Below are 26694 nucleotides of genomic sequence, written 5' to 3'. Positions count from 1 at the left end.
GAACTGCTGCGAGTGGGCGGCCGTCTCAAGCACGCGCTCCTCGCGATGAGTGACATCCGGTCATTCTGCCAGGAAATTTGCACCTTGCCCGTCTGGTGGTGGAGTCCTGCCACGACGCTCGTTGCACGGCGGCGTTTAGCTGACCCTAGGAATGGTCCGGCAACTCTACTGGATCCCACGAGGCCGAGCAGTCGTGAAGCTGTGGTTGCGCCGTTGCGTTACTTGCGTGCGATGGCGAGCGGCGACTCCGCAACAGCTGATGGGGAGCCTACCAAAAGAGCGGGTGACTCCCGCTTGCCCCTTTTTGAACATTGGCGTTGATTACGCCGGCCCTGTTCAACTTCGAACTAGCCGAGGACGCGGTCAGCGGTCTTACAAGACTTTTATCGCCGTGTTTGTTTGTCTGTCCACGAGAGCCGTCCACCTCGAGGCGGTGTCGGACTACACCGCCGACGCCTTCCTGGCGGCCTTACGACGATTCGTGTCCCGTCGTGGTCTGTGTCGCACAATCCGGAGCGACTGCAGGACGAATTTCGTAGATGCCGATGCCCAACTGCGAGCCTTCTTCGCGGCCAGTAGTGCTGAGCTGCGCCGGGTCATCGGACATTTAGCCAGAGATCGGATCCAGTGGCTGTTCAACCCCTCGTCCGCACCGCATTTTGGCGGTATCTGAGAGGCCGCCGTGAAGTCCCTTAAGCATCACTTGCGGCGGGTGCTAGGGGACGCTACGCTGACCTTCGAGGAGATGGCCACTCTCCTCGCTCAGGTGGAGGCTTGCCTGAACTCCCGACCGCTTCAGGCCTTGTCCGATGACCCTGAGGACCTGTCTGCCTTGACGCCCGGACACTTCTTGGTGGGCACGCCGTTGACCGCTGTGCCCGAACTGCCGCTCCTGGACGTTCCGGACAACCGTCTGACTCGTTGGCAGCTTCTGCAGAAGATGAGGGACCACTTCTGGGATCGATGGTCTCGCGAGTATTTACACTCACTCGTCCATCGCCCAAAGTGGCTCAGGAGCATCGACGACTACAGCCTTGGACGGTTGTGCCTCATCAGGAGCGAAAACACACCGCCAACGCGTTGGCCACTCGCGCGCATTATCCAAGCTTATCTTGGCGAGGATAGACAAACCCCCCCCCCCCCGTCGACCACCACCTTGCCGTGGTGGAGGGGCTCACTCTTCGCAAGGGAATAACCTTGCGAGGGGTGCTAAGAGTGATCGGTACCTCCTGTGGAGGTACTTCTGGCTTGGTGGGGCCACAGGGTCTCGACTCACCACCCCTGGATGGTCACCAGGTTAAAAAAAACCAAAAACTAAACATGGTGGGACGCAACAAAACAAAAAAGCGTACCGGCCCAGGGGTTTCGAATGCCCCAGGGCCCGGCGGAGAGGGGGGTATCATCCCGGCCCCCACTCCGTCGTTATCGAACGACGGGTGCGGGCAAGAGGAGAGGAAACCGGTGGTTCCAATGGAGCTGGAACCACGGACTCCGGGAGGGGTAGAGAGGGCGGACCAGACTCCGAACAGCGTAGGGCCAGCGGAAATACTGCCGAACCTGGGCTGGGAGGAGTTTACTCTGTGGTGGGACGAGGCCTATGCCGAAACCCCCGCTGCGGAGATTCTTCGCTGGTCCACGAAGGAACTGGATAGAATAAGAAAGGACGCAAGGGCCTTCCTTGAATGCTACATCCAAAGCGTAAAGAAGGGGAAAACGGCGGGACTGACGATCTACGTGGATGCCTACGTGGAGTCAGTGGTGAGCCGGGCGTGTGGGTTTGGGCAGGCCATCTCAAGCCTTGCACGGATGGCGTACGTCCGGTCCGGAGGGGACGCGGCCCCCGATCGTGGAGGAGAGCTCTGCGACCGGGGGAGTCAGACTGAGGTGAGTGAGGCGCCTGTCGAGAAGACTCCTTTGCCGGGGAAGTTGGTAGCCAGGCTCGAAGACATGTCCTCGAGACTGGCGGCCAACGCGGACCGGCTCGAGTTGATCGAGAGGCGCCTCAAGGAGGGGGTTCCCGGTCGGGCGAGGGTGGCCCGGGGGGCCTTTGAAGGGGGGGAGAGCGGAGACGGTGACAAAGATGGAGATGGAGGAGGGGACGAAGACTGACGTGACCAACGTTACGGACGAGACGGGGACGGGGACGGAGAGCGTGGGGAGAGCGACCACCACCACCACCGCCGGAGCTCGCGAGGAGTAGGCGAAAGTGGTGGGGAAAGGGGTTGGAAGAAGGAAGAGGAGAGAGAGGACGGAGACCGCTGGGGGTGGCAGCGGCGGTGTGCGAACGGTCGACAGGGCGACCGTCGCAAATGTGATGGGGGCGCCGGGGTGCTACCGGTGCCTGTGTGTTGGGCACACATGGCGCCGGTGCACCTCGGCGGTGGACAGGGGTAGCCGCTGCTACCGCTGCGGCTCCCCTGGCCACAAGAAGGTGGGGTGCCTGTCCGGCCTTAGATGACCGCTTTGTGTGGACTTCCGACGGCCGGCCAGGCATCGACTCGGATGTCCGGGGTGCCTGACGGCACCTCCGGCGGAGTCAAAAGAAGGGGGCGTGCCGTCCCGCTCCCCTCCGTCGCTGGCGGTCGTGCCCACAGGTGCAGCCATTGTATACCGCCAGCCGTGATAAATATTTATTTAAAACACCTTTTTGTTCCTTCTAGAAACACCCGAATAACAGAATTTGTTGTCGGATTGTTTTTCCCACCAGATCTTTTTAGAAGAATCAGTGTTCTTATAAGGCGCAAAAGTCGAGCGCGATTCGCAGTCGCCTTTCGATAATCGACGAGATAAACGAGAATTTGTACACGCGAAAATTATTACTGACAGGGCTACCCTTTTGGACATTGATTCGAATTCTGACACGATTTTCGCCGGCTAAAGACGTCGGGGCATAATAGTTATTGAATCAGGAATCGGAATAATTGTTATTATCGCTTGCGTTATTCGAGTTCTTTCAATAAAAGTGCAAGTTCTCTTGAAACTGACTCAATTTATTTGTTGGGCAGTCGCCCGATCTATCTCCAGCAAAACTTCTCTCTCTTCACTGCGCTTCACTCGCGCTACAAGTCCGCTCGCGAACAGATGTGTTCTATCCGACGATTAATTTTGTTAAAGATCAGATCAAGAGAGTATATAACCATTGCTTATGAGTATATTAATGATTAACTCCAAATTTTTATTAAAAAATTGTGGGTGTGATAACAACAGACATTTGTCTACAAGGTTATATATTATTCCAATTTTATAGCATAATGGGTGGTTTAAATAAAATGATAAAGTCCTTCCTGAGAAAGTTTCTTTTAGATACCAATCAATGTATATTGTGTTATTAATAATTTTCAGTAATAAATCTAAGAAATTCAAGCTACGATTAACCTCTTGTTCCACCGTGAATTTAAATCTATCATGATAGTTATTAAAATTATTAACTATCTGAGTCATATTAGTCATAGAAGTGGCCAGTATTATGTCATCTACATAACGGAAATAAAACAAACATTTTAAATTTAACGTTTTAAGAATTGTATCCTCAAGATCATGCATAACCAAGTCAGCTATAATTGGTGATAACGGAAACCCCATAGAGGCCCCAAAAGTCTGTTTGTAAATTATGTCATTAAATGTAAAATAAGTAAAAGTCAATATAAATTTTATACCACATAAAAATTTGCTTTTCGGTATTCTAGTATTTATTTCAATGTGATCTTATCTATCGTTAATACCGTTAATCGCAAGATCTAGAGGTACGTTCGTAAATAAAGAAACCACATCAAAAAAAAACATCCTATCGTTCTCATCAATCTTTTTACCAGACAACATGCTGTACAACTCAAAACCATTATTGATATGACTTTTCGCTTTGGGCAGGCTAGTTTGTAAGATGTTTTGTAAAAACGAAGCCAGCGAGTATAAAGCTGTATCAACCGATGAAACTATGATTCTAACTGGATAGTTTTCCTTATGGATTCTAGGTAATCCGTACGCTTTTGGAAGAAGAGAATCACTACAACGTAATTTATAATATTCATTTTTTGAGATATAATCTTCTTTAAGCCATTTCTTCAACAAATCATTCAATTCATTCTCTATCTTTTTGCACGGATTTTTTTTAACAATAGTGTATGTGTTGACATCTTTTAATACGTTTTCCATTTTACTAATATAATAAGATCTCTCCATTGCAACCGTAGCGTTACCCTTGTCCGCGCGTGTGAATAAAATATTTGAATTATCTTTGCAAAATTTTATTGAATCTCTGTGTGAACAAAGTAGTTTTTGTTGAATTAATTCATTTTTATCATTAGTGTTGAGAAGTTGTGCAAATTTCGGAACCGCGATATTTCTAATAGTTGTGAGATTATTAATATTATTCCGTTTATGATTACTCTCTATGTCTTTGATAAATTCATGTATTGCTATTTTTTTATTAATGTTTGGGAGGCAGAAATTATCACCTATTTGCAAAAGATTAGAAACGTTAGAAAGAATATCTATATTAGACAGATTGATAAACCATTTTTTATTCGTATTTTCCAAAGGATGAATTATATCATTAAAAAATTTATTGGCTTCTATGTGTATACTAATCTTCTTAGCATCATTAGTGATTGCCCTAGGAGAATTTTTTGATATTTTTCTCGATTGTAAGGTTTTATAGTGTAAAAAACAATGTATATATATGGGTTTGATGCTGTTAAATATTCTATTCACTCGCGCGGACAAAGGTAACGCTACGGTTGCAATGGAGAGATCTTATTATATTAGTAAAATGGAAAACGTATTAAAAGATGTCAACACATACACTATTGTTAAAAAAAATCTGTGCAAAAAAAAAGAGAATGAATTGAATAATTTGTTGAAAAAATGGCTTAATGAAGATTATATCTCAACAAAATGAATATTATAAATTATGTTGTAGTGATTCTCTCCTTCCAAAAGCGTACGGCTTACCTAGAATCCATAAGGAAAACTATCCAGTTAGAATCATAGTTTCATCGGTTGATACAGCTTTATACTCGCTGGCTTTGTTTTTACAAAACATCTTACAAACTAGCCTGCCCAAAGCTAAAAGTCATATCAATAATAGTTTTGAGTTGTACAGCATGTTGTCTGGAAAAAAGATTGATGAGAACGATAGGATGTTTTTTTTCGATGTGGTTTCTTTATTTACAAACGTACCTCTAGATCTTGCGATTAACGGTATTAACGATAGATAAGATCTGTTCGAAATCGAACGGATAAAGAAAGCTGAAAGGAAGGGCATTAATATATTACATTCAAATTCATGCAACATAAGCATGCAGCATGCACATAACTAACATTACTTATATAAAACCTTAAATTGTCACAGGCAGATTTTAATATTATTTAAATCGCGCTCGGCCGCACAAGTATACATATACCTCGCGCCTGCGAAAAAGAAGCGCTTGCGTTAACTTTCATTTAAATCGTAAGCACCGCGGTCGCGCGAGAGGAGAAAAACCAAGTGCCAATAACAATAAAATAAGACTTGCTAAAAAGTAAATAATTATCGTAAACATCCTTTCGCCCTTAACATCTCGATAGAACAAGGAAAAATGTTCGCAAAGGTTCTCGAAATACAGGCCTATATAAACCTCCTCTCTCGTGACCGCGGGGCTCTTTTCGATTGCTCGTCGCGAATAGAGTGTGCTTCTACTTTCCGAAAAAGATCGCTTGTCTTTTTCGGTTTTCTCGTCTAATTACCGTTGCTTGCGGAACATTCAGTAATTTATTTTTGACCCGGCTTTTCTCTCGTTTATTGCATTCATTTCTAATACGTTCGACTCGGCTATCTTTTGGTAAATTTTGTGCGGTTAAACAATTGTATTTTTTGTTAATAGTTGAAATATATTTTTGTTAACGATACGCGTGTGTGTCGAGTGTAGTGCCTATCTATCGTCTCGCTTCCGATCTTCCTTTCCCGCTATCCGTTGTGCACATTTTTTGGTCCTTCGAGCCGGATTTTTATCCGGAACCTCCTGTCAATCCGGTGCCACGGAAGCGATCGTGATTAAGTGTCGGTGACCAGTGCTTCTGGAAAAGAGAGACAGTGTGAGAGATGGCAGAAACAAAGGCGATCATTGCCACCGCCACGGTACTATACGGCAAGATCTCGCGCGCGTACGACAACTTGCGGAAGCTCGGCGAGGCCAACATCACCCTCGGCGCAGTGGAGGCCCGGCTTCAAAACCTCGAGAAGCTGTGGGAAAAGTTCGACGCGATTAACGATACGCTAGCCGATCGTGTGGAAGAAATAAAACATGATGTCTACGCCAAGCAAGACATCCCGTCATTAGGTGAGGAGGCTTACCTGCAGAATAAGGGCTTCATGCTCGACCTAAAGAGCGCTCTCCAGCGGCGGCTGCAGGCAGCCAGCTCTACCTCGGCCGCGCCAACGACCTCCGCTCCTTGGACAGCGCTGCCAAAAATCCAGGCACCGACCTTCGCCGGGAAGTACGAAGACTGGCCGTCCTTCCGAGACCTCTTTCAATCCATCATCGGCAGGAACTAGGCAGCCAGACCTGTTGAAAAACTGCATTACCTCAAGCTCTGTGTAAAGGGTGATGCGGAACTACTGATACGCAATTTGAGTACGACGGATGAAAATTACGAGATCGCCTGGAAGACGTTGAGCGATTTCTACGAGAACAAGAGGTTGTTAACTTGTAACTACCTCAACAACTTTCTGGCTCTTACTAAAATGAAGAGCGAATCCGCAGCTGAGCTAGGGCGACTCTTCCACGGCGTAAAAACAACCGTAAGTTCGCTGAAGAGTATCGATCGTCCCATCGACCGCACGGAAGACCTCTTTGTTCACCTTGTAGTTGAGCTTCTCGATAATCGTTCGCGTCGCGAATGGGAGAGCGTCATCAGCCACACCACCAACCCGCCTACCTACGCCGAATTGGAAGGATTCATAGAGCGACGGCTGCATACCTTAGAGGCTCTGTTTCCTGTGAAGAACGACAGCCGCAGCAGCAGCGATACCAAAGCAACACGAAGCCATCACGTAAAGAAAACTGACAAGGGGACACTACACCCAGTACATCGAGAATCAGGATGCCAATTTTTTTGGTGATTCTAGAGGTCAAAAAAAGGTATACGTGTTTCGGCGTTTTGTCGAATGCTCCGTAGTTTTCGAGTAAAAAATTTTTTAAAAATCGAAAAGTGCAGCAGCGATTAAGAGCTAACTCGTAGGTCGCAAGTTCGAGTCCGTGTCTTGTTACTATTTTTTTGTTTTATCTTGCTAGTTTTGAAAAAGTGTTGTTGTTTAAATATATTTATTTATTTATTTAATTAAATTATTACAATAAAAAAATTTTTTTTTCAAATATTTTGTTTTTATATCTTATTTTTATTTAAATTATATTTGTCATTACACATTATATATATTTAAATATATTTAAACAACAACACTTTTTCAAAACTAGTAAGATAAAACAAAAAAAAAGTAACAAGACACGGACTCGAACTTGCGACCTACGAGTTAGCTCTTAATCGCTGCTGCACTTTTCGATTTTTTAAAAATTTTTTACTCGAAAACTACGGAGCATTCGACAAAACGCCGAAACACGTATACCTTTTTTTGACCTCTAGAATCACCAAAAAAATTGGCATCCTGATTCTTGATGTACTGGGTGTAGTGTCCCCTTGTGAGCCGAAAGACAGGTCCAAAAGTCGGTGCGCCGGTTGCCAGGGGGACCACTTTATAATGTTTTGCAGCAGCTATAAAGAGAAGACGGCTACAGCGCGCAGGCAGTTTGTAAGCGAACAGAACCTCTGTTCTAACTGCCTGGGGCGCCACCAGCTGACTGAGTGCGCGTCAAAAAAGACCTGTATGACGTGTGGCAGTCGGCACCACTTCTTCTCTGCACGACGCCTTCCGCGACGCCGAGACCGCTACGACATCACACGTGGCTCAAGGACAGCCCTTCGCCTCTGTCACTGTGCTGCTCGCCACTGCTCGAGTCCGCGTCCTCGATCGTCACGGATCATGGCATCCCGCCCGAGCTCTGATCGACCAGGGCTCAGAGACGACCATAATTTCGGAGGGGTTGGTTCAGCGACTGCGACTGCCTCGCACGTCTGCCGCCGTCAGCGTCTATGGACTCGGCAAGAAAAGGACGGGAATGGCCAAGGGCAAGGTCAAGCTCACCTTTCGAGCGCTCAACGGTGAGACGTCCAACTCCGTCTCCGCCTTGATTTTGCCGAAGCTGACTCTATTCTCCGGAGGATGCCGCCGAAGCCTGCAATCCTGGACACATCTCAGGGATCTGGAGCTCGCCGATCCAGAATTCCATTCCGCTGATCCAGTAGACCTTCTGCTGGGCGCCGACGTCTACGGATTAATCATCCGCCAGGGTCTGAAAAAGGGAGGTCCTCAGGAACCGGTGGCACAGCAAACTTCGCTAGGCTGGATACTCTCAGAAGCCATCAACGAGAATACACGCTGCCAACGTATGTCCTCCCACCATTGCCAAGTGGAGGAAGACCTCACCTGTTTGGTACGTCGCTTTTGGGAGCAGGAAGAGGTTCGACAGCCGTCTCAGCTCTTCACCAAGGTCGAGCGGGAGTGCGAAGAGCACTATCGTCAGTACCACACACGCAACGCCGACGGCCGGTACGTCGTGCGCCTGCCCACGACGGAATCTCTGCCGGATCTCTCTGGAACAATCCGCGCCGCCCGCCGGGCTCTGCAACATACAGAGAAGAAGTTTGATCGAGAGAGCGAGTTCAGAGGCATGTATGTCAAATTCATGCAACAGTACTTAGACCTGCGCTACATGATGCCTGCTCCGCCTTCGACTACCACGCGTCCTGGAGCTTGCTATCTACCGCATCACGGGGTCCTGCGTCCTGACAGCATCTCCACAAAACTGAGGGTAGTCTTCAACGGCTCGAGCTCCTTGCCAAACAGAGACTCCCTCAACAGATATCTAGCAACGGGACCGAATCTACTACCTTCTCTGGCCGACATCCTACTGAGTTGGCGACGCCATTGCTACGTCTTCGCGACTGACATCGAGAAGATGTACAGGCAGATCCTTGTCCACCTTGCCGTGGTGGAGGGGCACCCCCCCGTCGACCACCACCTTGCCGTGGTGGGGGGGCTCACCCCTCGCAAGGGAATAGCCTTGCGAGGGGTGCTAAGAGTGGTCGGTACCTCCTGCGGAGGTACTTATGGCTTGGTGGGGCCACAGGGTTTCGACCCGCCACCCCTGGACGGTCACCAGGTTAAAAAAGACCAAATATACATGATGGGGCGCAGCAATAAAACGAAAAAGCGTACCGGCCCAGGGGTTTCGGATGCCCCAGGGCCCGGCGAAGAGGGGGGTATCAACCCGGCCCCCACTCCGTCGTTATCGAACGACGGGTGCGGGTAAGAGGAAGGGAAACCGGTGGTTCCAATGGAGCTGGAACCACGGATTCCAGGAGAGGCGGATCGGACTCCGAACGGCGTAGGGCCGGCGGAAATACTGCCGGACCTGGGCTGGGAGGAGTTTCCTCCGTTGTGGGACGAGGCCAAGGCCTATGCCGAGACCCCCGCTGCGGAGATTCTTCGCTGGTCCGCGAAGGAGCTGGATGGAGTAAGGGAGGACGCAAGGGCCTTCCTTGAATACTGCATCCGGAGCGTAATGGAGGAGAGAATGGCGGGACTGACGATCTACGTGGATGCCTACGTGGAGTCAGTGGTGAGCCGGGCGTGTGGGTTCGGGCAGGCCATCTCAAGCCTTGCACGGATGGCGTGCGTCCGGTCCGGAGGGAACGCGGCCCCCGATCGTGGAGGGGAACTCTGCGACCGGGGGAGTCAGACTGAGGTGAATGAGGCGCCTGTCGAGAAGACTCCTTTGCCGGGGGAGTTGGTAGCCAGGCTCGAGGACATGTCCTTGAGACTGGCGGCCAACTCGGACCGGCTCGAGTTGATCGAGAGACGCCTCAAGGAGGGGGTTCCCGGCCGGGCGAAGGTGGCCAGGGGGGCCTTTGGGGGGGGGAGAGCAGAGACGGTGACAGAAATGGAGGTGGAGGAAGGGACGGAGACTGACGTGACCAACGTTACGGACGAGACGGGGACGGGGACGGAGAGCGTGGGGAGGGCGACCACCACCACCGGAGCTCGCGAGGAGTGGGCGAAGGTGGTGGGAAGGGGGGTTGGAACAAGGAGGAGGAGAGAGAGGACGGAGACCGCTGAGGATGGCAGCAGCGGTGTGCGAACGGTCGACAGGGCGACCGTCGCAAATGTGATGGGGGCGCCGAGGTGCTACCGGTGCCTGTGTGTTGGGCACACATGGCGCCAATGCACCTCGGCGGTGGACAGGAGTAGCCGCTGCTACCGCTGCGGCTCCCCTGGCCACAAGGAGGTGGGGTGCCTGTCCGGCCTTAGGTGTCCGCTTTGCGTGGACTTCCGACGGCCGGCCAGGCACCGACTCGGGGGACCGGGGTGCCTGACGGCACCTCCGGCGGGGTCGAAAATAGGAGGCGTGCCGTCCCGCTCCCTTCCGTCGCTGGCTGTCGCGCCCACGGGCGCAGCTGGTCGCGGCGGTGAGGGTCGGGGAGCCCGCCACATACCGGCGTCGACGATCGACGCCAGATGAGGGTGTCGGGGAGACATGGGAGCGCTTAGGCGTTCCCCTCCCCCCCCCACACCCTCCGGGAGGGAAGGGCCCCACCGGTTGCGGGTGAACTCTGACCCCTAACGGGGCGGAGGGAGGTCGCAACCGGAGGGGTCAGAAATGAGGGGGGGCCACGTGTCCCTGGCGGGCGGGCATTGCTCTCCCGTTTGGGGCGCCTGGGCCCCTCTCAAGGACGGAGACGTGACGTGTGGGGGCCCTCTCACCGGGAGCCATAAGGCACCGGTGGGAGGGCAACACCGTCCACGGAAGGGGGTTTCTCTCTTTCTGAGAGAAGCCTCCTGATGAGGGCCCCCTCAGTGAACCGCCGAACCGGGCCACCCTCTTGGGGGTCCGGGGGTTGCGACACTGGGGGGGCGAGGGGCGATGGCTCGAGCGGGAGTTCTCGAGCCATGGCTCCGCCCCTCAAACTCTTTGAGAGGGCGCGGCGTGGGGTCGGTGTCGCCCTGCGCCGCAACCGCGAGGAACCCGTACAATGACGGGGGGAGGGTGTCGCCTTCCGCGGCATCCTCCCAAGGAGGGATAAGGCGGGGGGGCGGCCAGTCGGCATGGGATACCAGCATCCTGGCCGTCCCCTGTATAACGCCCGTGAAGGACATCCTCTGGGGTTTTAGTGCGGTAGGTCCTGTCCCGGTTCTCCGGTTCGCCGATCCCGACTCTCCGGCCCGCTACGGCGGACCGGCCAGGCGGAGGTGCGGGCCGGCCAGGCGGGGCAGGGAGTCCCACATAACCCCCGCCTCTACCCGGAGGCGGATGGTACCATGAGGTTTCCCCAAAGTAACAAAAAAAAAAAAAAGGCAGATCCTTGTGCACCCCGACGAACAAAGTCTGCAAAGGATATTATGGAGAGAGAGCAGCAACGACGAAGTCAAGGAGTACTGGCTAAGTACCGTTACTTACGGACTTTCCTGTGCTGCTTATCTGGCGATCCGTACTTTGCGCCAACTTGCCGAGGATGAGGGACATCGCTACCCGAAGGGAGCTCTCATCCTGCTGAGCGACGTCTACATGGACGACATCCTGGCAGGCGCGGAGACCATGAAAGAAGCCGAGGTCATGATCCAACAGCTGATGGAGATCTGCAGGGCGGGCGGCTTCTCGCTTAAGAAATGGTCGGCAAACCATTCGCTGTTGCTAAACCAAGTGGAGCCCGACGACCGTCTTCAACAAAAGGCTAGATGGTGGCTGCCCGGCGAGAGTCACTCTATTCTCGGTCTAAGATGGCAACCACGTGACGATCTCTTCGCATTCGCTACCAAAGCGATCACACTATCGACCTTCAGCAAACGGTCGGTACTTTTGTTGACAGCGAAAATGTTCGACTTTCTTGGCTGGCTGGCACCAACAACGATATTAGCAGAAATCTTCATCCAGTCTATCTGGTTGCTAGGTCTGGATTGGGACGCTTCGCTACCTACCGACGAAGCGAGAAGATGGTTGCGATTCCAGAGCGAGCTGCCAGCTCTGGAAAAAGTGATCGTACCTCGATGGCTGGGAGGTGTGACTGAATCAATGCTGGAAATCCACGGATTCGCCGATGCCTCCGAGCGTGCCTACTCCGCAGTGATCTACCTGAAGAGCAAAACAAAGGGCATTACTAAGGTGACTCTCTTAGCCGCCAAAACCAAGGTCGCGCCATTGAAGCAGGTATCATTACCTCGACTGGAGCTATCTGCAGCGACTCTTCTGGCTCGTCTCGTCGCCCACACCTTGCCGATCATTGGAGCTGAAAGGGCACCTCTTCACATGGTCGGATTCCACAGTCACGCTCGGCTGGATCCGAGGACATCCATCGACGTGGGCCACCTATGTGGCCAACCGGGTCAGCGAGATACAAACGCTGATCCCTGATGCCCACTGGCATCACGTACCAGGACGAGAAAATCCAGCGGACTGTGCTTCTCGGGGACTATATCCTGGTGAGCTGGTTGACCACCCGCTCTGGTGACAAGGTCCGGAATGGTTAGCAACGGAGAGCAGCCCGTGAATAAACAATGGAGAGGAGATTCCAGCGGAGGACCTCCCAGAGAGACGAGTCCGGGCCCACGCCGCCGCCGTTGCCGAGCTGGAACCCGAGTCAGAATTGCTGCTGCGCTATTCTTCTCTGACCAGACTGCTGCGGATCACTGCATGGTGCCGTCGCTGGTGGCTGATCCACCGCCAGCTTTGTCACACTCAAAGCCAGTCTAACGTAATCAGCGCCGACGACCTGACGGAAGCCCGCCTCTCCTGGGTGAGATTGATCCAGGCTGGAAAGTTTAAAGAAGAGATTAGACGGTTGCGAAATGGAACGCCGCTGCCGTCGCGAAGCGCCCTGCTAAAACTAAATCCATTTCTGGACAGCGAGGGACTTCTACGCGTCGGCGGGCGCCTCAGCAACGCTGACCTGCCGTATGATGCCACTCATCCGCTAATACTGCCCAGCGAGTCTACATTCACTAACCTCGTCGTCGATGACCACCACCAGCGGACTCTACACAGCGGGACGCAGCTGACCTTGTGCTCTTTACGTCAGGAATATTGGGTTCCTCGAGGTCGCTCGCTGGTAAAGAGACGCATCAGCCGATGTGTCAGGTGCATAAGATGGCGAGCCGCCATCCCACAGCCTCTCATGGGCGACCTCCCGGAGCCAAGGGTCAAACCAAGCAGGCCGTTTCTCCACACCGGCATCGACTACGCCGGACCAGTTTGGATGAGAACCTCTAAGGGTCGCGGACACAAGGCAACGAAAGGTTTCATTGTCGTTTTTGTCTGTTTAGCCTCTAGAATCGTTTACCTCGACGTAGCCTCGGATTACTCCGCCGACGCCTTCATCGCGGCCTTGTGCCGGCTGATCTCCAGGCGTGGGGTCTGCATCTCATTGTACAGCGACTGCGGAACCAATTTCGTGGGTGCTGACAGGCAGCTAGGCGCTCTCTTCTCCGCTGCCAGTGCCGACGGACGCCGCATCGCCGCATTCACCGCACAGGAGAAAATCCGGTGGCATTTTAATCCACCGGCGGCACCGAACTTCGGCGGTTTGTGGGAAGCCGCGGTGAAGTCCATGAAACACCATCTGCGACGAGTAATAGGTGATGCCCATCTCACCTATGAGGAGATGGCGACGCTGCTCTCACAGATTGAGGCTTGCCTCAATTCTCGACCGCTGCAGCCCCTGTCCGATGATCCTGAAGACGTAGCGGCTCTCACCCCGGGACACTTCCTAATCGGTTCCGCTCTCTCCGCCGTACCGGAACCGTCGCTCGAGAGAAAACCTTCGGCCCGATTATCTTGCTGGCAGCTCCTGCAACAGATGAGGGACCATTTTTGGTCCCGGTGGTCCAGCGAGTACTTACATACGCTGGCCCACTGGCCAAAATGGTCCCGAGTCAATCAGGAGGCTTGCATCGGTCGGCTGTGTTTGCTTCGAAGCGAGAATACTCCACCAACGAGGTGGCCGCTCGCGCGCATCACGCGATTGCACCCGGGATCCGACGGCCACGTGCGCGTGGTCGAACTACGTACCGCAAATACTAATTTGACGCGACCCGTAAGCAAGTTAGTATTTTTGACCGACGGCACCGAAACCTCACTCGAATCGAAATCACACGTCGTAAGCAATTAGCCTACTTTAAAAACCAATGATAAATGGTTTATTAATTTGACTGATGTAGATATTCCAACTGATGTCACAAATTTATTGCAATTAGGTAGTGATTTTAGCCTTCCAATTAATACTGATAAAAAAACAGCTGTCCATAAATTTATTAAAGACATAGAAAGCAATTCGAATAACATAACTAATCTCACGACAATAAGAAACATAGCTATTCCACAGTTCTTTGTTTTTTTAAACAACAATACTAGGAAAGACATAATAAATGACAAACTTACTTTTATGTACAAAAAAACCATGACATTTTGTAAACAAAATCCCAGCATCATTTTCACAAGATCAGACAAGGGAAATCGATGACCAAAGAATTTTATATAGACAAAGTTGAAGAATTATTAAATGACAAAGATAATTATATGACAATCAAAAACAATCCAATAATAAAAATAGAAAAAGACCTTAATAAAAATTTATAACAATGGTTAAAAAATGAATAGATCACAAAAAAAGACTATTATTGTTTAAGTTCCAGTGATTCAGTGCTTCTTAAAGCATATGGCTTGCCCAAAATTCACAAGGAAAATGTTCCATTCAGAGTAATAGTATCGTCGGTCAATACAGCACTACATCATTTAACTGCATATTTACACAACATTTTAGTGACAAGTTTACCCAAAGGGAAAAGTCATGTTAATAATAGTTTTGAATTGTGCAACGCATTGTCTGATCTTAAATTAAATAATAATGAAACAATCGTATCTTTGGATGTGATATCGTTGTTCACAAATGTTCCTTTGGACCTTGCAATAGACAGCATAAATAATAGATGGCATTACATTGAAAACCACACATCAATAGACAAAATTGAGTTTGTTAATGTAATTAAATTCATTTTGACTTCAACGTACTTCACATTCAACAAAACAATCTATAAACAAATACATGGAACTCCTATGGGATCGCCTTTATCTCCAATTATTGCGGATATTGTCATGCAAGATATAGAAACTAGGATTCTTGAAACTATAAATGTTAATATAAGGTTTTACTATCGCTACGTCGATGATATCTTGCTTTGCTTGCCGGAAGATCAAGTCACATATTTAGTAGAAAAATTTAATGATTGTCACGATAGATTAAAATTTACAATAGAAAGAGAGGATAACCGTAGCATAAGTTTTTTAGATATCTCACTCAAAATTATAAATAACATATAATAATATATATAGATTAATTTCAGAAAAAAACATTTTCGGGTAGAACACTCTCATATCATTCAAATTATCCCAAATTATGCCACAAAAAAAGTGTAATATATAATTTAGTAGACTGGTCAATATTATTATCACATCCCCGTTTTCATAGTAAAAATTTAACATTAATCATAGAGATTTTATTGAGCAATAGTTATCCTCTTGATCTCATTTTCTCAGAAATCAATAATAGACTGAAGTTCCTTATTGTTAATAGATTAAACAAAGAAATGACTCAAGATATAAATAACGAAATCATAAATAACGACAAAAATAAAAAATTCATAGCGATACCATATATTGAAAGAATCTCGGAACTAGTAGCATCAGAATTAAAGAAATCAAATATAACAGTAGGATACAGATGTCTAAAGAAATTAAACAGAGTCATAAAAACGCAAAAAGACAGGGATAAGCTCCAAAATAATTCGGGGGTCATATATAAGATATCGTGTAATAATTGTGATGCTACATATGTAGGACAGACGAAAAGACAATTAGGTACAAGAGTAAATAAACATAAAAATAATATTAGATTAGATTCTGCAAGGCACTCGGTGGTTTCTGATCATATTGTAAAATTTACACACAATTTCAATTGGAACGACACAAAAATCCTAGATTATGAAAAGAATTATTATAAAAGGTTGATATCAGAAATGATATATATTAAAGAAGAAAACAACAGTATCAACCTAAAAAAGGACACCGAGCGTTTTGACGGTTCTTATTTTGATATTTTAAAAAAATTGTCTACGTCATCTTAAAAATTGGGTATATATACAGCGCGCCGACATTGTGAGATACAGATATCGATTTGTTTGTTAAAAAAGTACACATTGTGATTATGTTATGTAAAAAGAAATAATTTTTTAAAAAAAGTGTTATGTTCGTGACAAAAAAGTAAGTTAATACTATTTATTAAAAATCTAAAATGTAATATTTGAGCGGATATATTAATTTGTTCACAGTGTCGTTACATAATATAACAGCATGGCATACATAAATCTGACGCTCTAACTCAAGCCAACAAACATGAATTTTGTACTGCGTTCGTCATATGATAATCTCATAAATGTTGTATTTATAATAAGGTCGATATGACTAAACTAAATTCATTGACATATTAGCATGATATTGAAAAAGACTGTCGTACAATCGAAACGTTTACATATACCTCGCGCCTGCAAAAAAGAAGCGCTTGCGTTAACTTTCATTTAAATCGTAAACATCGCGGTCGCGCGAGAGGAGAAAAACCAAGTGCCAATAACAACAAAATAAGACTTGCTAAAAAATAAATAATTATCGTAAACATCCTTTCGCCCTTAACATCTCGATCGAACAAGGAAAAATGTTCGCGAAGGTTCTCGAAATACAGGCCTATATAAACCTCCTCTCTCGTGACCGCGGGGCTCTTTTCGATTGCTCGTCGCGAATAGAGTGTGCTTCTACTTTCCGAAAAAAATCGCTTGTCTTTTTCGGTTTTCTCGTCTAATTACCGTTGCTTGCGGAACATTCAGTAATTTATTTTTGACCCGGCTTTTCTCTCGTTTATTGCATTCATTTCTAATACGTTCGACTCGGCTATCTTTTGGTAAATTATGTGCGGTTAAACAATTGTATTTTTTGTTAATAGTTGAAATATATTTTTATTAACGATACGCGTGTGTGTCGAGTAGTGTGTAGTGCCTATCTTTAGTCTCGCTTCCGATCTTCCTTTCCCGCTATCCGTTGTGCACAAGATCACATTGAAATAAATACTACAATACCGAAAAGCAAATTTTTACGTGGTATAAAATTTATATTGACTTTTACTTATTTTACATTTAATGACAATTTACAAACAGACTTTTGGGACCTCTATGGGGTCTTCCTTATCACCAATTATAGCTGACTTGGTTATGCATGATCTTGAGGATACAGTTCTTAAAACGTTAAATTTAAAATGTTTGTTTTATTTCCGTTATGTAGATGACATAATACTGGCCACTTCTATGACTAATATGACTCAGATAGTTAATAATTCTAATAATTATCATGATAGACTTAAATTCACGGTGGAACAAGAGGTTAATCGTAGCTTGAATTTCTTAGATTTATTACTTAAAATTATTAATACGAGAGTCACTATTTATATTTCGGGAATAGGAACAAAAACAAATAGTTAAGTTGCGAATATATTTTTATTGTTTTTCAAAGTACTCGCCACGATGATCGATACACTTTTGCATGCGCTTAAACCAATTTTCAAAGCATTTCTATTCCGAATGAGGTATCTCCAAAATATGATTTTTGAACGCTTCAATAGCTTCTTCGGGCGATGAAAATCGTTGACCACGCAGTTTATTCTTCACAGATGGGAACAAAAAGAAATCATTGGGTGCCAAATCAGGGCTGTACGGCGGATGACCCATCAATTCGATGTTTTGAGTGCTCAAATAGTCTCTTGTTTGAGCCGATGTGTGAGAGCTCGCATTGTCATGATGAAAAACAATCCGACGTCTCTTGTTTGTTTTCCTTATTTCACCGAAGATTTCTGGCAAACAGATGGTTGTGTACCACTCAGAATTTACTGTTCTACGATCCTCTAGAGGCACTGTTGCAATATGACCAGTTTTTCCGAAGAAACAGGCACCATTTTCTTTGAATTGCTTCGTGCGCGAACAACTTTTGTTGGATTTGGTTCATCTTGGAACACCCATACAGTCGACTGCTGCTTACTTTCGGGCTCATACGAATATATCCATGATTCGTCACCTGTCACGATTTTATAAACGTCTTTTGAAGCACCGCGATTGTATTTCTTAAGCATTTCTTTGCGCCAATCGACACGAGCCTTTTTTTGAGCGATTGTCAAATTATGTGGGATCCAACGCGAACATAATTTTCGCACAGCTAAGTGTTTATGTAAAATCGCATATATGCTGGTGGAACTAATGCTTAGGGATGCCTCAATCTCACAATAGGTTACATGACGATCTTGCTTAATCATTTCGTGCACAGCATCGATGTTTTCTGGCACTACAGTCGATTTTGGACGACCTTCACGAAACTCGTCGAACAGCGAACTACGACCACGATTGAATTCACTATACCAGCGATACACAGTGGTTTTTGATGGAGCTTCATCGCCAAAAGTCAAATTAAGTTGATTGACGCACTCTTGTTGTGATAATCCACGTCGAAAGTCGTAAAAAATCATCGCACGAAAATGTTCACGATTCAGTTCCATTTTTTGCCGAGACAAAACTTTCAACTAAATATAAAATAAACAAATAGCGTCCGTATGACAAAATGTTCTGAGTACGTATATCGTCAAAAATGTCAAACTTTACGATGGAACCGTCAGATAGACTCACATGACATCAGTGTTGCCAATTCCCGAAATATAAATAGTGACTTTCGTAACACAATATACATTGACTGGTATCTAAAAGAAATCTTCTCAGGAAGAATTTTATCATTTTATTCAAACCACCCATTATGCTATAAAATTGGAATAATAGATAGATAGATAGATAGATATGTTTATTGTTTCTTCAACTAGAGATTACAAGGCGCTTTTTTCTTGTTTAAAAGAGCGGTCCCAAACCTTTATACCTCCATTTACATTCTACCTTAACCTATATCTTAATCCTATAACTTAAATCTAATTAACTTAATCTATACAATCATATATACATTCATATATATCGTCATAACAAAAAAAAAAGAAAAAGAAAAAACCGCCACGCCGCTCGCTTCGCCGTCTACCGTGCCTTTCCTCGCCTTTCCACCCTACCTACTTCCTGCCTGCTCTTACACTCACCCGACCCTTTTATCCTAGCCTTTCTTATTCTACGTTTTCTTATATCCTATTTTCGCCATCTTATATACTCCTTAACCTAAGTGGGACCTCCGCTTCCGGTTACTGTTACCCTTCACTTCTTTCACTCTTCCCTCTCTCTCTCTTTCTCTCCCCCTCTCTCTTTCTCTCTCTCTCTCTCTCTCTCTCCCTCTCTCTCTCTCTTCCTTTCTCTCCCTTCTCTCACACACACCCTCTCTCTCTCTCTCTTTCCTAATCTCTTACCCTTTCTCATCCCCCTCTCCTCCTTTTCCATCCTTTCCATCCTCCCCTTCCCCCTCTTCTCTTGCTTTCTCTAACATTTTTAGCCACGTTTCCCCTTCTCCCTTCTCTCCTAACACCTCCTTCACCATTTCCTGCCAACTCTCTTCCCTTCCCCATTCCATGCAATCCTCCCACACATGCTCCCACGTTTCCAACCCTTTCCCACACATTCTGCACTTCCTCTCCTCCTCTTTTTCCCAGTATCTATTTCCCCTCATCCCATTCCCCAATCTATACCTTGCTATTCTCCTCCACCTGTCTTCCGTCCACCCTTTCTTTAGATAGCCCGGTATTCCCTCCCCTTTGACCTGCTTGTACCATCTATTGTATTCCGACTTTTCTATTTTTTCTATCCTCTCTTCCCTCTGCTCCTTCCTTTCCCAATCCTCAACTTCTGCCCATCTGAAGTCCCCTTTTTCTCTTCTTTCCTCTATCTCCCTTAATTCCATCCCCTTATCCTCAAAGAAATCCTTCCTTTCCCTCTCCCAATTTGACAATACCCCTCCTTTTTTTGCCCTTTCTTTGATCTCCCCCAAACATACTTTTGCCAGCCACCCTCCCTTACCCTCCTCTAGTCTCTTCTCATATCCCCACGCCCTTCTTCCCATCCTTGTCCTTATCTTTTCCCTCTGCATCTCCTCCCTTACCATATAACCAGGCGTTCCCCAATCTACTTCTAATATCCATCTCAAATACCTTTCTTGTAACCCATCTCCATCCCCTCTCTCTCTTCCCATCCCTATATCTCCACCCCATATCCTAAAACCGTCCATACTAATGCATTAAATAGCCATATCCTCCTCCCCCAATTACTACCAAATCTCCTTTTACCTATCCCCCATACTTGTCCCATAGCTACTGCCCCTCTCTTTATCCTGTCCTTTACCTGTCCTTCTTGCCTCCCATTCCTTTGTGTTATATATCCTAAACCGCCTCTAATTTTTTACCTTTCCAGACCCAGCTCCCTCCACCTTTCCTGCACCTCATCACCTTTGACTTCCTCTCATTCAATTCCAGTCCCTTTTCCTCTAGATATCTCCCTAATCTTTCCATCATGCACCTCATCCCCCCCTCATCCTCTGCCATCAATACCACGTCATCCGCGTACGCTAACGTGTAGACCTTGCCCGCCCCTAGCCTTACTCCTCCCCATCTCCCTTTTCTCATCTCCTCCTCCATGTCTAAAATTGGAATAATATATAACCTTGTAGACAGATGTCTGTTGTTATCACACCCACAATTTTTTAATAAAAATTTGGAGTTAATCATTAATATACTTATAAGCAATGGTTATATACCCTCTTGATCTGATCTTTAACAAAATTAATCGTCGGATAAAACACATCATACCTAAAAAAAGCATTATAAAGAGACAAACTAACATAAAAAGAACAAAAATTATAGAAAAGGACTCAGTTAATAAAAAATTCTTTGTCATTCCGTATATAAATAGGATCTCGAAAATGATTGTTTCCTCGGTAAAAAATACAGAGTGTATTGTAGGATATAGATGTCTCAACAAACTTGATAATATTATTAAAGCACAGAAAGATAAAACTAAATATCCATGCAATTCGAATGTGGTTTATAAGATCAGTTGCAATAAATGTAATGCATCTTTCGTAGGCCAAACGAAGAGGCAATTACAGACGAGACTAAAAGAACATAAAAATAATATCAGGTTGGACTCAACAAAATATTCGGTAATTTCTGAACACGTAAGAAATGAACACCATACATTTGATTGGGATAACGTAAAGATTCTGGACAACAAAAATAATTATTATAAAAGACTCATTTCCGAGATGCTACATATTAAAGAACAAAAAATGGGCTAAATTTAAACAAAGATACTGAGTTACTCAGCGAGTCGTATTTTGATATTTTGGATAAATTAGCGAACAATAAATAAGACAAACAGGACATTAACGGTTTAAACATAGGTATTAGATCATATATAAACACGCACACTCTCCGATCAAGTAGAGTTTAAAATGAGCTGTTTTTTTATATTGTTGGTTTTGTCTTGTGTCATCTTCAATAACTTTTTTAAGAAAGACGTGGTTAAAATTGTCAAGAAGAACGATGTCAAGTAAAAATATTGCTAATTGTTGGGGATATATATATGTTGTGATTTCGACATACGTTAATCGTTAATTTTTATTAATCGCAGCGCCTACGGAACGTTTTAATTTCTCGCTTATTAACGACAAAACTTTTCGAGATCTGATTAAAATTAAAGATCATATCAAGGCGAACATTGGTTCGACATTTTTCTTACACCTGATGGATTAAAACACGCGTTAATTGCTTATAAACTCTCGACTCTGAAGAACTAAAATTAATTTTTAACATTATATGAATTTTTTATGATTTTATATTTTAATAATATACTGAAGAAGACCGCGTGCGGTTGAAACGTTTATTTTAGAATGACTGTACTTTTGCGTTAGTTTTAATATTCAATGATTGTAGCTTAATAATTTATACATGAAATAAATGTTATTTGATTGAACAACTCGAATAATTGCTCGATAAGTTGAACTTGCATTTATCACTTTTTAATAAATAATATTTGCCAGTACGGTCGAGAGAATAGTCTTACTTTTTTTTAAATTTTGTCTGGCAATTTTCAAATATCTACGTTTTTATTTTTTTAAACTTGGCAAACTTGATTTCGACGTAACTAGCAATTTTATTTAATTTTTTATTTTATTTATTTATTTAAATTTATTCTAAATTAAATAAAATTGCTAGTTACGTTGAAATCAAGTTTGCCAAGTTTATTTTCACCACTAGCATCTAATATTAATTTTGATTGATTATTTTTTTAACTTTGTAGTCAATATAATCTTTTCACGAGTATTTAATAAAGTCTTTCTATTGGGAGGGTATGCTTTGTCAACTAAACAACTAAATTTATCTATAATTTTAAAATTCCTTATGTTGCTATAGTTATCAAATCTTGATCAGTTTTTATAAATAAACAAAATGAAACTTTAAAATTACCACTTGTAATTTGAATACTTTTATCTGAAAACAACTTCTTTTTACTTTTATTTTTTCTTTTATATTAGAATTATTTGCTATATTATTTTGTCTAATATCATTATCAACAATTGATGTTTCAGGTTCGCATTCTATATTTTGTGAATTAAATTTACAATCTAAATTATGATCAATTGCTACGGATTTGTCATTTTGGTTTTCCATTTCCATAGCACTTGGAACAGGTACATTACTTACATTATTTGTATTCATTTTTATATTGTGTTCATTTTTTCTTCTTTTTCAATTTTTTCTTTAGTTGTCTTTGCACCTATAATTAAAATAAAAGAATTTCATAAATAAATAAATAATATATGTATATTTAAATTTGCAATTTATTGAATATTTAATATTTACCATTCTCTTTTCTCTCTGCTTATTAGCAATTTGCTTACTTTCCAAAATAACCAACATAGACACTGCTTCCCAAGTAGAACAAAAAGTCACGATAGTGTCAAAATGATGTAATTTTGACTTTAAAATGTCAAATTTATATCAAGCCTTTCTGCGGTGACGTCAAAATGACGTCATTGTAGCCTGCATGGATATAGAGGGCGCTAAAAACTTTAGAAATCGAAAGTGACGTTATACAGTTGCCATATTTATTTTGACGCGTGTTGTGACGCGTGTGCACGTGTACTACGCACAAAGCAAGCGTAAATAAATCCAGAAGTGGACGAATGGTCTGTTTTCATTAGTGGTGTGATTTGGCGGTTTAATTGTGCCTAAAAACACGAAGAAAATGAATTTATAATTGCTAACTGATATTAACTTCTTGATTTTTAAAGTTTTATAGTGTTAAAATATTAGAGAATTGTGTAGTACAAATTTATTATTTTTTAAGATTTATATAATAATATTTGTTAGATCTTACATACTTTTGTGTATATTAACATCGTTGATGGAATTAAGTTTCTTGCGTTGGAATAATATATATGTGTCGGCTGACGCACTTTCGTTATAAAAATAAAAGAAAATGATCATATAGTTTGACATCAGAAAAATCCAACAAAGAGGTTAAAAATAAAGCTGAGGAGTGAATATTTCTGTTCATCTGAATAATATTTCTTTTTTTATATATGTATATGTATTGTTGTATTGTCATGTTGTGATAATATTTCTTTTTACTTAAAATTTTTTTACTTTCATATTGTGTTTTGTTGTACTGTCATATTTATATTATATATAGTACTGTTGCAATATTATCTTATTTATTAAATTTGCAGACTTTTATGCTGTCACATATACACATTTAGGTATATATGTATAATATATTCTCAGTAGGAATACTATAGAAGTTCTAACTCAGGTCCTCTGAGGGGGGTGCGGGGCGAGGGGTTATGACGTCACGCGGGCGGGGGGTCTTATCAGCAGATAAGCTTATCTTATCAGCTCAGGTTACCTGATAAGGGGCTCATATTATCTGATAAGGAGCTCATGTTACCTTATATGTTTATAAACAAAAGATAAACATTCCAGCGATATCTATTACAAGATAAGATAAACATTCCAGCAATATCTATTACAAGATAAGATAAACATTCCAGCGATATCTAAGTTTTCATAAACAAGATAAGATAAGCAGATATCTAAGTTTTCATAAACAAGATAAGATAAAAAATTCTGGGTAATCAAATTCTAAGAATTATTAATGGCTGCCGCTGAATCCAGGCTTGGATCGAGCGCCGACAATTAGATATTTATTACAACGATATCTATTACCCATGATAAGGTAAAAATTCTGCGAATGGCTGCCGCCGATTCAGGCTGAGCGCCGACATTCAGATATCTATTACTAAAGGGGTTGTGTTTCGTCATCTAAACTTTCTCTAAAGATAAGATAAGGTAAAAAATTCAGGGTAATCAAATTCTAAGAAAGGCCGCTGCTTAATCCAGGCTTAAGCGCCGACAATCAAGGGGATTGCGTTTCTTCCCCCCATACGTTATCTGTATATTTCTAAGAAATATAATTAAATTCTAAGAAGGACTGCCGCTTGGATTCGAGCGCCGACAATCAGTTCTCTGTAAATTTAAGATAATCAAATTATAAAAAGGGCTGCCGCTTAATCCAGGCTTGAGCGTCGACAATCAAGGGGGGCTGATACATGATCTATACGTTATCTATATATTTCTAAGAAATATCAGCGGGTAAAGTTTTGGGGCGAACAAGTTGCTGCCTGCAACCTCGCCGCTTGCGGCCTTGCTGCCTGCGACATGTTTTCGCGGGGGATTGCATTTCACCCTCGCGGTACCTCCCCCAATAAGCAGCGGTTCTTTATTGTTTATCTTAGGAAAAAATATCAGCGCCGATAACCAGCGGCTACAGGAATTTATAAACAAAACAAGCGCCGAAAATCTACGTCAAAATTTCAGTGGTCCATAGTACCACTGGCGAGCGCACGCTCTCTTCATTCAAGATGTTTGTTTTGCTATCAAGTGCTTCCACAATTCTCAGTTTAAGTGCCGAACAGTTGCAATATATTCCAAAGATTGTTTTACTGCAAAAGTGCGGCTATTTCGTAGAGCATTTGTGGGACAAGCTTCCGGAGCACATCAAGACGGATCCGGAGGTTCAGACATATCGTCGCTGTCTCGAACACTACAATCGGCCGCGGATGCGAACGCATATTGACGGTCCAGCACCGATAATCAGGGATTGCAGCTAATGTCAGCGAAAATAAGCTGAGGTTACAAGTGTGAAAAAGTGACAGACAATATAATGCCTCACACAGTAAAATCATTCGGGTATTAAGAGAATATCTCGAAATGGTATGAACATCTCCAGGATCACGATGAAAAAAAAAAAAGAGAAAGAGAAAAGAACCCGTTTTGTGTTAAACGTGAAGAGAAGGAAGAGAAGAACATTCCGGTGACTTCAGTTGTGCAATTCTTAAGAAATCGCAAACTTGGTGTGCAAAAACCGCATACGAAAAAAGTGCGAAATTATCTCGGTGCTCGCGAACACTGTATTAAAACAGCTAAGAAGTGTAAGTTAGCTACATGCCTTATGTATCAGCTTGGAACGCCTGGACACACAGACATGGCATGTTATGAACATCAGATACATATAAATCTTGACAATATGTATACAGATAATAGAATTTGGGGTGAAACTAGTGAAAAATGTTGGCCATTTGAACCAACACCACGATCACCGTCACCACCACTATCACCGTCATCGTCATCGTCATCATCGTCAGATTACTTGTTGCAGCCTATTTATTTTGCTTGATTAAATAGGTGTACAATATATGCGAAGAGTATAGCAGTGTTTATAAGATAAGTTTTATCACGCGTGGAAGAGAGGATTGTAGTGAATGTGTCGAGACATATTTTTACGAGGTGTAAACAGAACAATAATCAACTGCTGCAGCGGCTGCTCTTTTATAACCGATCATCTTTTTTTCTGAGATAAGTTCGATTGCATGTGAAGCACAAAGGGCTGAACGGGATATATATTGAGGACCGATGCAGCTGCCGAGTCATAGTACGGTGACCACTGGCGATCATAGAAGTAAGTGAATTGTTTTTACAAATAAAAATGGAAAAAGGCGAGCAAGAAATGATGGTGATCTCCGATGATGATGAGATGGAGGTGATCACTATATCCGACAGTGACAGCGACAGCGACGCCATGATGTACGACCCCGAATACGATAGAGAGGCCAATATCATCTCAGATAATATTGAAGATATGGAGGTTAATGTACCCATCGTTGAAGAAGACGATGGTGACAATGAAGAAGAAGAAGAAGAAGAAGATTTGCATGACGATAGGTACGACAGCGGAAACGCTATTCGGGAGTCGCACCACTCACGTACACTAGATGTACGAGCAATCGCATCTCTCAACGAACACATGAGGGTATGCACTGCAATGTCATACGTCATGGCATACGTCTCACTATGGGGATCAGTGAGAATCTGCTTTCCCTGTTTCGTGAGAAACAGAAGCAGATTCCTTAGCATCACAGCCATCAAGAGGTACGCGACGATGCGGTACATAGATGTACAGCATCTGCATTGCGACGATTGCCAGAA

The 26694-nt window shown here is 44.2% G+C and overlaps 2 protein-coding genes across 2 annotated transcripts; both read left to right on the top strand.

Annotated features, from left to right (window-relative positions):
* The first annotated feature begins 151 nt into the window (after positions 1 to 151).
* On the top strand, positions 152 to 673 carry LOC114940774 (uncharacterized). Its single transcript, XM_029315525.1, has one exon. It carries the CDS (start codon positions 152 to 154, stop codon positions 671 to 673), a length of 522 nt encoding a protein of 173 aa, XP_029171358.1.
* Positions 674 to 12499: 11826 nt separating this feature from the next.
* On the top strand, positions 12500 to 25319 carry LOC114940775 (uncharacterized). Its single transcript, XM_085481611.1, has 3 exons — positions 12500 to 12611; positions 12662 to 14186; positions 25109 to 25319. The coding sequence occupies exons 1-3, from the start codon at positions 12500 to 12502 to the stop codon at positions 25317 to 25319; spliced, it is 1848 nt and encodes a 615-aa protein (XP_085337737.1).
* The last annotated feature ends 1375 nt before the right edge of the window (positions 25320 to 26694 follow it).

The sequence above is a fragment of the Nylanderia fulva genome, unplaced genomic scaffold (assembly GCF_048542155.1).
Source record: "Nylanderia fulva isolate GAGA-0341 unplaced genomic scaffold, ASM4854215v1 Scaffold185, whole genome shotgun sequence".
In the NCBI taxonomy this organism is placed as follows: Eukaryota; Metazoa; Arthropoda; class Insecta; order Hymenoptera; family Formicidae; genus Nylanderia; species Nylanderia fulva.
The sequence above is the reverse complement of the archived record's forward strand: the minus strand, read 5'-3'. Positions and strand labels throughout refer to the sequence as shown.

Bases quoted from the DNA above. Each gene is read 5' to 3' on its own strand.
- LOC114940775 (XM_085481611.1), top strand. From the start codon at position 12,500: ATGCCCACTGGCATCACGTACCAGGACGAGAAAATCCAGCGGACTGTG. The intron at 12,612-12,661 runs GTTAGCAACGGA...AGGAGATTCCAG, and splicing joins TGGTGACAAGGTCCGGAATG to CGGAGGACCTCCCAGAGAGA. The intron at 14,187-25,108 runs GTTAGTATTTTT...CACAATTCTCAG, and splicing joins TTGACGCGACCCGTAAGCAA to TTTAAGTGCCGAACAGTTGC.
- LOC114940774 (XM_029315525.1), top strand. From the start codon at position 152: ATGGTCCGGCAACTCTACTGGATCCCACGAGGCCGAGCAGTCGTGAAG.